Source organism: Fusarium flagelliforme (assembly GCF_020744385.1).
Source record: "Fusarium flagelliforme strain FIESC 12 MPI-CAGE-AA-0113 chromosome Unknown B0J16scaffold_1, whole genome shotgun sequence".
Lineage (NCBI taxonomy): Eukaryota > Fungi > Ascomycota > Sordariomycetes > Hypocreales > Nectriaceae > Fusarium > Fusarium flagelliforme.
The window spans coordinates 4,931,953-4,942,890 of record NW_025763503.1 but is presented as its reverse complement, the minus strand read 5'-3'; the positions used below and the strand labels follow the sequence as shown (position 1 = coordinate 4,942,890).

The following is a 10,938-nucleotide window of genomic DNA, read 5'->3' as shown; positions in this document are numbered from 1 at the left end:
GTAACTTCGTGATGACCTTGATACGATGCTTGTGCCGCGCACGTCAGTGTCTCGAATTCTTGTCCATGCGGCTAGCCACCCATACTACGTAGATAGAGTTATCCACCATATTTTAAGCATGGGTAAGCATAGATCCTGCAATCACCCTAACTCGACAGGTGTCAAGAGCCAGTCATCACGGATAACAGGATAGGCAGACGATAGGACATTGTATCCGTACTCGATTGACAAATCGAGTCTTGATAACCCAAGTCCCAGGGTTCCCCGATTTTTTTTTCAAATGTCTCAGCCCACAGAAATGGTGAAACCACCTACGATATTGGGAATAATTGGGTGTCTAAATCATGATTCACAGACTTTGGTGTCTGATATCTCATAAAAAGCGTAGCGTACACAGAAGCGCCTCAACAAGTTTGCAATCACGGCACACGCCAAGTGTTTCTCTGGCCGCGTCAGCACCACTGAGGAGCAAAACAAAGATACTCTCAACACCAACTATTGGCGCGATATCAAGCATCATGTCTTCGTCGGCTTGCATTGTGCATTGCGCGGGGTTGAGGAAAAAAGGGTTCAGTGACATGCCCCGCTTACATGCAAGAAATACGAAGGGTATCGGCTGGTCCAGATGCCTAGCACAAAAACAGAGTTACCCTTTACGGGAAGAGTTGGACACCATTCTCGCATCCGAGTGGCCAATTCTCCGTAACGAATCCTCCGACGTGCTCATGGTGGGCTCGTACTTTGTTGTGAACAACCTCAACCACCAACTGGAACGCGTCGTTGGCGTGATTCAAGATGCACTTGTTGGCGTACGATGAGCAAGACCCTCATAACAAATGTGCATGTGCAGCAGTGGGCTCATGATTATGTGGAGTCTTTAGTCGTCCTCGGCCGTTCGCGCCACCAAGCCAAGAAAGATTGAATGATGAGACAGGTGGTTCAAAGGAAACGAGGGAATACTCGCGTGGCCATGAGAGACATGGAACTGATCGAAATGATCACCAAATGTTATCGTAAAATAAGCTGAATGAGATCTCCATTGGGATCTGCGGAAGATCAGAGAGAAAGAGACAGGGCTATTGGGAATCAGATCAATAAAATCGACTCCTTTTAATCGTGTCTGTTAAAACCAAGGGCCCTGGAGATTACAATCATGGAACTTCAGGCCAAGCTCCCCAGACCGCCCTAAAACGCCCAAGCTTCAGCGGCGAGCCGTGCTAGTTGGAGTCGATGTGGCATAGCTTGGAGCGGATGCTAGGATGCTCTGCGCACGAAATGCGCCGAGTGGCGGGCGATATGGAGCAAATAACCTCCCATGCCTGTTGGTATGAAGCTGAGCTAAACCCAATATCGACTTTTCACTGCTGAGGTCCCCTGCTCCCTGCCAAAAGTAACGAGGAAGATTGGTGCTGCTGGTGCAACTCCGTGGTCATGATATTGCCCAGCCTCGGGTCTCGCCCTGAACTTGCTCCAGATCATTTCTCTTAACGCTGTAACGCGGTGGTAGCGAGAAGCTGGGGTCAGGTCTTATGGGTTCATGGCTTACCGCTTACAGCGCTGGTTTGTGGTCTGTGGTATCGTTGATATGTCTCGGACCTCCTCGACCTTTTTCTTCATCTTCTTCCTTCCTCTCCTCAACTGTATTTGATACACTCGCTATATCAGACAGTCGTTAATTCTCCATCTTGATCTTCTATTCATTCTGTCGCTCCTCGTTTAGAATTTGCTACTGTCTACCTATTTGTAAGTCAAACAGCGGCAAGGTGACACTTCCTTCTTTGGTTGTCTTAGTGATAGCCTCTTGCATACCTACCTCTTCCTCACAATCACTTCAATCTCCCCAGTCTAAGAAGAACCGAGCGCCAGTTCTCGAATAGAATAAGACCGCTGACCCCCTACAGAAGCAAACCACCTTCCATCAATATTCATCGTTTGCGAACAGTCGACACGAAACCGACACACATACCTACCAGCATAAAACACGGTCAATTTTCATTACAAACCAACGATACGCCATCATAATGCCTTCTCTTCGAACAATCGTTCTCGCAGCTGCTGCTTCAGCTGTCACCCTTGTCAATGCCGACTATGTGATCGACCCTGAGAGTGTGCCCATCGCTCAACGCCGTGAGTAGACATTCTCCATGTCTAGGACAAACCCTTCTAACAGCAATGCAGGTGTGTGGTGCATGAACGAGAAGGAGACATGCCCCATGATCTGTGAGCAGACTAGTAAGGGAGATGCTAAGGTCAACGAATGTGACCCTGTAAGTCCTGTCTTCAAACTTTTTAATAGTTCGGCATAGACTAACATTCTTTCTCAGAAAACTCTTACATACGGATGTATCTGCAGTGACGGCAAACAGCCCAACATCTCCGAATACTCGCTCACTCTGCCTTTCTACGTCTGCCAAGAATGGGGAAACCAGTGTGTTGAGGATTGTAAGGGCAGCGCCTCTTGTGCTTCCTCCTGCCGAGAGGACAACCCTTGTGGTGCCAGCAACCCTAAGAAGTACAACACCACATCAACAGCTACCGACAGTGCTGCTGTTAAGGCTACAGCTAGTGCCACCGATGACCCCAACACAGTCTATACCGGCACCCCTGGAAGCGAGGATGACGACTCTGAGTCGGCCGAGTCAAAAAAGAGCAACGGTGCTGCTGCCATCGAGGTTGGTCGAACATGGGGCCTGACTATTGTCTTGGGCACCATCTTCACCGGCTTTGCCATGCTATAAGTGCGTAAGAGCATAATGTCGGCTTCTTGCACTATTGCGATGGACGGACATGGACTTCGTGTCCGATTTTTGCATTTGTTCACTTCTCATTTATTGCGCATACATTCCTTGAAAGCCTTGGACGTCTAGGTGTTTGGTTGTCTTTTTGGCGGTACATTATTGGTTTCATGATTTCGATATACTAGGGAACGCCCTCCCGCAGCATTAATAGGGGTAATGTCGAAAGACAGCTAAAAGGAAACGAGTGGTTAGCAAAGGACACAATACAATGTCATTGACTGCTTTCCTGCAGTCAAGCCACCACACTGAGTTGCAACTATTGAATCCGACGTGATCTATCAGCTGTACTATCTAGTCAGAGAAACGTAACCTTTCTTCAGTTTGAGGTTAGGCGCCACCCCTATTGATGAGTTTGCTAACAATCGATTGAGTTTCACTCCACATTCCAGTTCTACAGGACCGTTGGGACGTTCTAGACGCCTCATCGGGCCATCGGATCAACCAAGCCGCCGGTGTACAGTGCTGTTTGCTGACTCGCACTCCAATCCTTCTTCGAATGGCGCTAGAATGGCCAGTTCTCGTATCCATGTTACTTGTTGACAGTGTGCTCACGCGCTCATGAGCCTGAATGGGCATGTGAAAGTCAATGCAGGATAAACGGGACCCATCTTCTCGGCTCTGACGGATGAACACGAGTGTCACATACAGTACCAACGCAAGGCCGTTTATAGACATGCGACTCCTGTTCATTTATATGGGATTAACACTATGAGAGTCCCAGCAAGAGGTCACTCAGCTCTCGAGTCAGGAAAGGGGCTATTGAAAGCCGACAGAAACTATCTCGTTAGCTGTCAGACTGAATTTTTTTGGACCGGTCGAGTTCTAATACGTAAATGAGCCGCTAATTGCCCAATTTTAGACGTCTAATTCCCCTGTAGGCGGAGTCGTCCAGTGGATCTGATCGCTCCTTTACGCATGGGGCGTTTACGACCCAGGGGGCTTGACTGGTACGAGTGGACGATACCTTACCAGTGCGAAAGTCCAAGTTCCAATTTCGAGTCCACGTCCGTCTTGAGTGAGCAGAACCTGCCCCCTTTAAACCTTCTTCAGCCCTCTCTTTTCTTAAAAACAACAAAGCCCTTTGGCGACAATTGTCCATCGACACATATTCTGTATTATAATAATCCATTGTTGCGCACTTCACCGCTATTCTGGGACTGTTTTACTCTGTCTCAGCCCTCCCGATCGTTTGCGCAAATCAGCTCTGTCGCATATTCCTTGGCTTGAAACTCATCTGTCATTGTCGATAAGAATCGCCCGCCTATTGTCAACCTATTTACAGCCCACGTGCTACGCTGCTCGTCTCTTTCAGGGTTACTTATCTAAGAAAGAACCGAGGATCTTCTAGCTCTTGTCCAGTACTGTACCCTGTCACTGCAAGAAATATTCTCGCGCGTGCACGCTGCTGCAGGTCCAATCTTTGGGGGTTTATCGCCGACGCGTTTTCCCTCCTTCTGTTTAAAAGAGACCCCCATTTTGCCCCTCCTCCTCCGGCCCCTCTCTTTTCACCATGTCTACAAGCGAGACTCTCCCGCTCTACAACCCAACGGCCACCGACCCGGATGGTATTGATATGGCTCCTAATACGAGTAAGTTGAGAAGTCCCATGAGAAGCATTCTAACTATTTGGATTGCTTGAGCTTGTGGAAGTGCGCTGGAAGCTAATTGACATGTTCAATAGAAAAAAATGTTGCCGAGTGCATCTCTGATGACGCACTTGTGCACTTCAAGTCATACAAGTACTCAAGTGTCGACATGTCGCCAGTCTCGAAATACGTTCTCGGTCCCTTCGTATGTGCTTCCCCAACCTCGAACTAGTCTATCCGCATTCCTATCGTTTTCCTTGGAGCTTCAGTCGCCAGATTGGCGTAGCGAAAGCAATTCGTCCATATCCTGCCAAGTTTTTAAAGCTCACGATAGCTAACCCGCATTTTGTCATAGTGGAACGCCTCTGTCAACCTCCTGCCACTATGGATCGCGCCCAACATGGTCACCCTTTTGGGTTTCTGCTTCATTCTCATAAACGTTGTTTTCTGTGCAATCTGGATGCCTGATCTGGTTGGACCGGTATGTTTGAACCATTGACTTGTTTGGAACCAGGAACTAATATTGGTGTAGGCTCCATCATGGCTCTACTTCAGTTTCGCATTCGGTCTCTTCATGTATCAAACAATGGATAACCTCGACGGAAAGCAAGCACGACGAACCGGAACCTCCAGCGGCCTCGGCGAACTCTTCGACCACGGTATTGACTCTCTGAACTGCACGCTCGGCAGTCTGCTCGGAACCGCTTCCATGGGCCTGGGAACCTCTACGGCTGGTATTGTCACGGCTCTCTGCCCTTGCCTGCCTATGTTCTTCTCGACATGGGAGACCTACCACACGCACACGCTCTTCCTCGGTTATATCAACGGACCTACCGAGGGTATCCTTATTGCCTGCGCGATCATGATCATCTCTGGAATTTGGGGACCTGGTGTCTGGGCTATTCCTCTGGCTAATGGCATCAAGGACCGCCTCCCCGGCCTCGCTGAGCTCCTTGGTGAGACCAGTTTCAAGGACGTTTGGGTCGGCTTGATCATTGGCTCCCTTGTCTTCACACAGATCCCCTTCTGTGTTCTCAACGTTGCCAAGGCTCGCAGATCTCGAGGAGAGCCTGTCCTCCCTGTCTTCCTTGAGTGGATTCCCATGGGCGTTTACACCGTCTCGATCGCTGCTTGGATCTTCTCCCCTTACAGCACTATTCGATCTGAGAACCACCTCATGCTCTTCTGCTTCATTATGTCATTTGTCTTCGGTCGTTTGACAACCAAGATCATTCTCGCCCACTTGACCCGCCAACCTTTCCCCTGGTGGACCGCCATGCTGTACCCCCTCATTGGTGGTGCTATCCTCGGAAACTTGCCTCGTCTCGGATTCCCTCAAATCAGCGCTCAGTTCGAGCTTTTCTACCTGTGGGCTTATCTGCTCTTTTCCATGGTCATCTACTTCCGCTGGGCCTGGCTCGTTGTCACCAGCATTTGCAACTACCTCGGCATCAACGCCCTCACCATTCCCAAGGAGAAGCAGATCGCCAACAAGGCGGCTCAGGCTGCCAACAAGCTGCATTAAGCCGGAAATAGCCGCTCTGGTTCTTTCAGAACTTGGTTGAAAGCAAAAACGATGCCTGATAGATCGAAGCGATGAATATACTATCACCTAATCGGCATTCTCCTACAAAGGCGCAGCATTTGAGACAGAGAACATGGAAAAATTATCGGTGTCGCAATACAGGCGAAAGAACAAAGCATGATGATGGGCGTTTGGTGTTTACTTAGCGGGTTACCGCATTCTTTTGACGCCAGGATAAAGATCTTATGTCCAGTCAAGAACCTTTGGAGTATAACTTTTAATAGATCTCAACGAGGAGTATGTGTAGATGACAGGGGAATCATGGCCTTTTGGATAAGGCCCGGCTTTGGCGCATAGCACGCGAGTCGAAATTCAATATGACAGCATTATAATCACTTATATTTTATCTCTGCGCTTTTCTTTCCTTCTGCCGCCTTGTGATACGTTACCATGCTAGTTCGCTATGCTCCCGTTCTTGAGGGATGGTGTGAGCGGGATGACGTAGCCTGCGCTAGCTCATCTGTTGATTGAGTTGCTGCGATTACGAACTGATCTTATTGGGAGAGGATATCTTGTTGGATGTTGTTGAGATTCTGATTGGTGTCCTACAACAGCATCTTTCAATAGCCTTTTTTTACGTACCAGATAGAGCTAGTGGGCTTCTCAAATAGGTTGTCAATCAAGAGATTCTATCAAAGAACTCACTAAAGTACCTAGGTAGATTGATCACCTGTGCAAGCAAATCCATAAACACTGGCTGAAGCTTAACACCATCAACTGGCCTAGATCCAGTGTAGACGGAAGCGCAGCATTCTTCCGTCTCCTCTGGCCTTTCTTTACACACGAACTAACATAAGGAAACTTCGGCAGTGTGTGTCCCAAAGCGAGCATGGTTGCTTCTAAAATAGAAGTAATAATTGACATTTTTGGAAACCCAAATGAGTAGGTTCCTAGGTCTTGTTCGGGCATCCAATATCGGTGAGGTTATTCGGCATTTAGCCGTGCAATTATTATCATGGACCAATTAGACTCTAGTATTCAGCCCCTGCCTGTGATTTATTAGAGTGACTGATGTGATCAAGGGTCTTGTGTCTTCCCCGCCATTTAGCATGAAGGAGGCGGTCTCTGCCCACAAGGATGGGCACAAAATTCCATTGTTGTGTCTTGCTATTTGATCTTGTATTACAGTGGCTTGACAGGTATTCTATTGTTCTAACCAACTGATGAGAAGTGCAGACCATCAAGATATAGAATAATAGTACGCTTTGACCTGCTACATCTGGGGTTCCATGTGGTTCGCTCCATACATGCTAGTTCAAGGTACACATTTTTGGCTGCAGCAGTAGGTTTGATTTAGAGTACCACAGCGCTGTCGTCTCCCCCACTTCAGCCGGTCTTGTCGTACCTGTCCTTATACTCATCCCTTGCATGGTCTGGATTGGAGAGCTTCACAACTCCTGACACGAAGCGGTTTGTTTGTTCCAATTGCTTTGTCCACGACATTTACGTTCGCTGCTTCGCCTTGCCGCCAGTTTGCTCGACGTCGAATTACAATCCTTCGGACGGAATGAGCTAGTTTTGCGCCCCACGATAAATCGACCCAAAACCCGCTCCTTGTTGGTTTAAAGTAGTATTTATTGGTGTCCGTCCTTCCTATGGCTGCATCCTCAACAATGCCTCGAGTGCCATCCTCGCTGCCATTCTTTGCAAAGCTACTCCTTTTCGCCTGTCTCCTCGTATCGACGGTTGCCGAGTCCATGACGCTTTCCGACGATGTCCTCCAGAGCATTCCTTCGCCCGGCGACGACTTCGATATCAAGAATGGCAAGCTGCTTGCTCCTATTCTGATCCCTCGTGTCCCCGGCACCGAAGGGCAGTTGCGCACTCAAAAGCACTTTGTCGACTTCTTTACGGAGAACCTTCCTGAATGGACACTCGAGTGGCAGAATTCTACCTCCAAGACTCCTGTGACTGGAAACAAGCAGGTTCCCTTCTCGAACCTCATCTTTCGACGAGACCCCCCATGGGCGCAGAAGGGAGATGTCAGTCGACTTACGCTGGTCGCACACTACGACAGCAAGTACGAGCCGGAGGGGTTCATCGGCGCAATCGATAGCGCTGCGCCATGTGCCATGTTGATGCATGTCGCGAGAAGTATTGAGGAGCCCCTGAAGGCCAAGTGGAACAAGATGCAGAAGGATGGCGATATAGACGATAGCCTTGAGGAGACACAGGGAATCCAAATCATTTTTCTAGACGGTGAAGAGGCGTTCAAGCACTGGACTGATGAAGACTCACTTTACGGGGCAAGGTAAGTCACGGCATGCAATACGGAAAGTGGATGAATTGTCTAACATTGTTTCAAGATCACTTGCTGCGGAGTGGGAGTCCCAGTTCCACGGCTCTCTAGCAACTTATAGGACACCTCTCGACTCTATCAGTCTGTTTGTTCTGCTCGACCTTCTTGGTTCTCCAAACCCTAACATTCCTTCGTACTTTCTCACCACGCATTGGGCGTATAAGGCTATGGCTGGCCTGGAGGAGCGAATGCGACAACTCGGCGTTCTTGAGACTAAGCCCAAGGTCAACTTCATGCCAGAGAGCAACAAGTCTGCCAATCGTTTCACACGCAGCTACATCGACGACGACCACCGACCCTTTATGCAGCGCGGCGTTGATATTTTGCACCTTATTCCAACGCCATTCCCTGATGTCTGGCATGAGATGACGGATGACGGTGAGCACCTCGATCTGCCAACTGTGCGGGACTGGGCGAGGATCACGACTGCGTTTGTAGTGGATTGGATGGGCATTCAAGACTTTATGCCTAAGTTGGCAGGGACTAAAGCGAAGAGGAATGGTGCAGCAGTCACAACGACATCAAGCAAGAGGACGGAACTTTAGAAGACATTGAAGTACATACTCACACCAGTGAGAGAAATGTCGGTGGGTTTCTTGGGCTTGGCTTGGCGTTAAAGGCGCGATGTGATGGGAAGAGTCATGTAATGAATGAATGGTTCTTGTTAGAAATACCGGAGTCAGGGCATCTTTGATCTACAAAGACATGCGAATTTACTCTTTTGGCTGAGTCACATTTGATACCACGTACTTGATCCTTCAACGTCAAAAGGACCCTGAGAAAACGCTCATAACCCTCGTGGGTACCGTACAAGACGGACCGAGGACGCAGAGGCATTTCTTACCGATCAGACTAACATAGAACATCCGAAGTAGACGCCAAAATTGTCCTGATTGGCCGTTTCTATCGTGAACCCTGGCAGCGTCTGTCTAAAGAGGGCGCATGTAGATTTTGGCTTTTGAATGATTCGTTCGTCTCCATGTTTGAGCCCCGGACCGTTTTTATGGAGTCTGGAGAGATAACGAGGTTCGTGATACGTTACGGCCAACTTCCACGACGGCTTTTGCGTGACATACGAGTAAGGTAGTTATCATGTTTGTAATTCAATTCGACGTCGCCTTGTTTTGAGCCATCTTGACTCATTGGTAAGTTTACCTGGCTAGGTAGTTAGTTTCTCTATTTAAATGATAGCTTTTCCCAACTTCGTTCTTTGAAGTCTTGATCCTTTGAACTGAGACATCAACTCAATATTCCCACTATACCTTCATCATGTCGGCCATATACTCTGAAGCCCAGGTCGCCAAGTTTCTCAAGCATCTCCAAATACCGCAAGAATTCTACGTCGACAATGAGCCAATACTAGATCATGCCTTTCTCACTGTGCTGCATCAGCATATGATTGCAACGATTCCCTATGATAACATGACGTTGCATTACTCGTCGCATCGCAACATTACTCTTGAGCCTCAGGCTCTGTATCAGAAGTTTGTGCTTGATGGGCGCGGAAGAGGAGGTTATTGTATGGAGAGCAATCTGTTCTTCTGCTACATGCTTCGAGCTCTTGGTTTTCAGGTGTATCCTGTTGGTGTACGAGTCCGTCTTCGAAAAGATGGTGTTCCTCATGGCGGATATCCTGGGTGGTAAGTTGAAGCTGTGTAATTGCTTTCTTCCAAGTCCTGTTTTCTAATCTGCAAACAGGGTTCACATTGTCAACATCGTGACACTACCTGACAACTCCCGCTGGGTGATGGATGCCTCTTTTGGCGGCGATGGCCCTACAAAGCCCATGCCTCTGGTTGAGGGCGCCGAGTGGCGCAACATGGGAACCCAAGACGCCCGTCTCATCAAGGACTTCATTCCCGGTCAAACAGAGCTCACAGCCGGTCGCCGCCTCTGGATCTACCAATGTCGCAACTCTCCCGATCAGTCATGGACCAGCTTCTACGCTTTCAGCCACTCTGTCGAGTGGCTACCTGCCGATTTCGAGATCTCCAACTGCTACACAGGCACGAGCCCTCGAAGTTTCCAAACACACACCGTTCTGGTTGTGAAGTTCATGCTGAGGGAAAGCAAGACGTCACCGACGGGCGAGGAGATTTATGGAAAGCGCATGTTGGTTAACGACGTAGTCAAGGAGAACCCTGGAGGCAAGACGATAGTGCTTAAAGAGTTGAAGAGTGAGGGTGAGAGAGTGGAGGCGTTAAAGGAGTATTTCGGGATCGAGTTGACGATGGAGGAGAGAGAGGCCATCAAGGGCTTTGAGACTGAGATTAAGAGCGAGTAGAATGCGTATACCATTGGTTATTTGTCTTTTAGGTTGGTTTTTCATAACAGAAATGGATCCTATATTTGTTTGCTCTTGCTCACGGTCAGTAGAGCTGTCTTTTCTATATTTCTAATTCTAGACTGAATGTTCATTAGCAACTGGTGACCCAGATTCGTTTTGCCGCTACCGTGTTCGTGTCATTTCGTCTATTCTCGACTTCTGAGGAAGTAAGATGAACAAAGTACAACTAAATGCGATTTGGGAGTTTGAAGCTGTAAACTTATAGAGCCCTAGAAGGAAAGATCAAGTTGATAAATTCGCAGTGGTTCCTTCTCCATCCAGTCTCTTGCAAGTTACACTTACCCTAAAGTAGGAGCTCGATTCTCATCCCCACTCTACATATA

The 10,938-nt window shown here is 48.4% G+C and overlaps 4 protein-coding genes across 4 annotated transcripts; all 4 read left to right on the top strand.

The window, feature by feature from the left end:
- Nucleotides 1-2,021: 2,021 nt before the first annotated feature.
- Nucleotides 2,022-2,738, top strand: B0J16DRAFT_259837 (uncharacterized protein; the record flags this gene model as incomplete). The annotated part of the gene is made up of 3 exons (XM_046123224.1): nucleotides 2,022-2,127; nucleotides 2,179-2,267; nucleotides 2,325-2,738. 3 exons carry the CDS (start codon nucleotides 2,022-2,024, stop codon nucleotides 2,736-2,738), a joined length of 609 nt encoding a protein of 202 aa, XP_045989554.1.
- A 1,107-nt stretch (nucleotides 2,739-3,845) lies between these two features.
- Nucleotides 3,846-6,322, top strand: B0J16DRAFT_329328 (CDP-alcohol phosphatidyltransferase-domain-containing protein). Its single transcript, XM_046126323.1, has 4 exons — nucleotides 3,846-4,387; nucleotides 4,480-4,589; nucleotides 4,740-4,865; nucleotides 4,917-6,322. Exons 1-4 carry the CDS (start codon nucleotides 4,309-4,311, stop codon nucleotides 5,907-5,909), a joined length of 1,308 nt encoding a protein of 435 aa, XP_045989553.1. The 5' UTR covers nucleotides 3,846-4,308; the 3' UTR covers nucleotides 5,910-6,322.
- A 751-nt stretch (nucleotides 6,323-7,073) lies between these two features.
- On the top strand, nucleotides 7,074-9,060 carry B0J16DRAFT_279382 (peptidase family M28-domain-containing protein). The gene is made up of 2 exons (XM_046123863.1): nucleotides 7,074-8,220; nucleotides 8,276-9,060. Exons 1-2 carry the CDS (start codon nucleotides 7,565-7,567, stop codon nucleotides 8,811-8,813), a joined length of 1,194 nt encoding a protein of 397 aa, XP_045989552.1. The 5' UTR covers nucleotides 7,074-7,564; the 3' UTR covers nucleotides 8,814-9,060.
- Nucleotides 9,061-9,364: 304 nt separating this feature from the next.
- B0J16DRAFT_329325 (arylamine N-acetyltransferase 2) lies at nucleotides 9,365-10,842 on the top strand. Its single transcript, XM_046126322.1, has 2 exons — nucleotides 9,365-9,908; nucleotides 9,967-10,842. The coding sequence occupies exons 1-2, from the start codon at nucleotides 9,538-9,540 to the stop codon at nucleotides 10,550-10,552; spliced, it is 957 nt and encodes a 318-aa protein (XP_045989551.1). The 5' UTR covers nucleotides 9,365-9,537; the 3' UTR covers nucleotides 10,553-10,842.
- The last annotated feature ends 96 nt before the right edge of the window (nucleotides 10,843-10,938 follow it).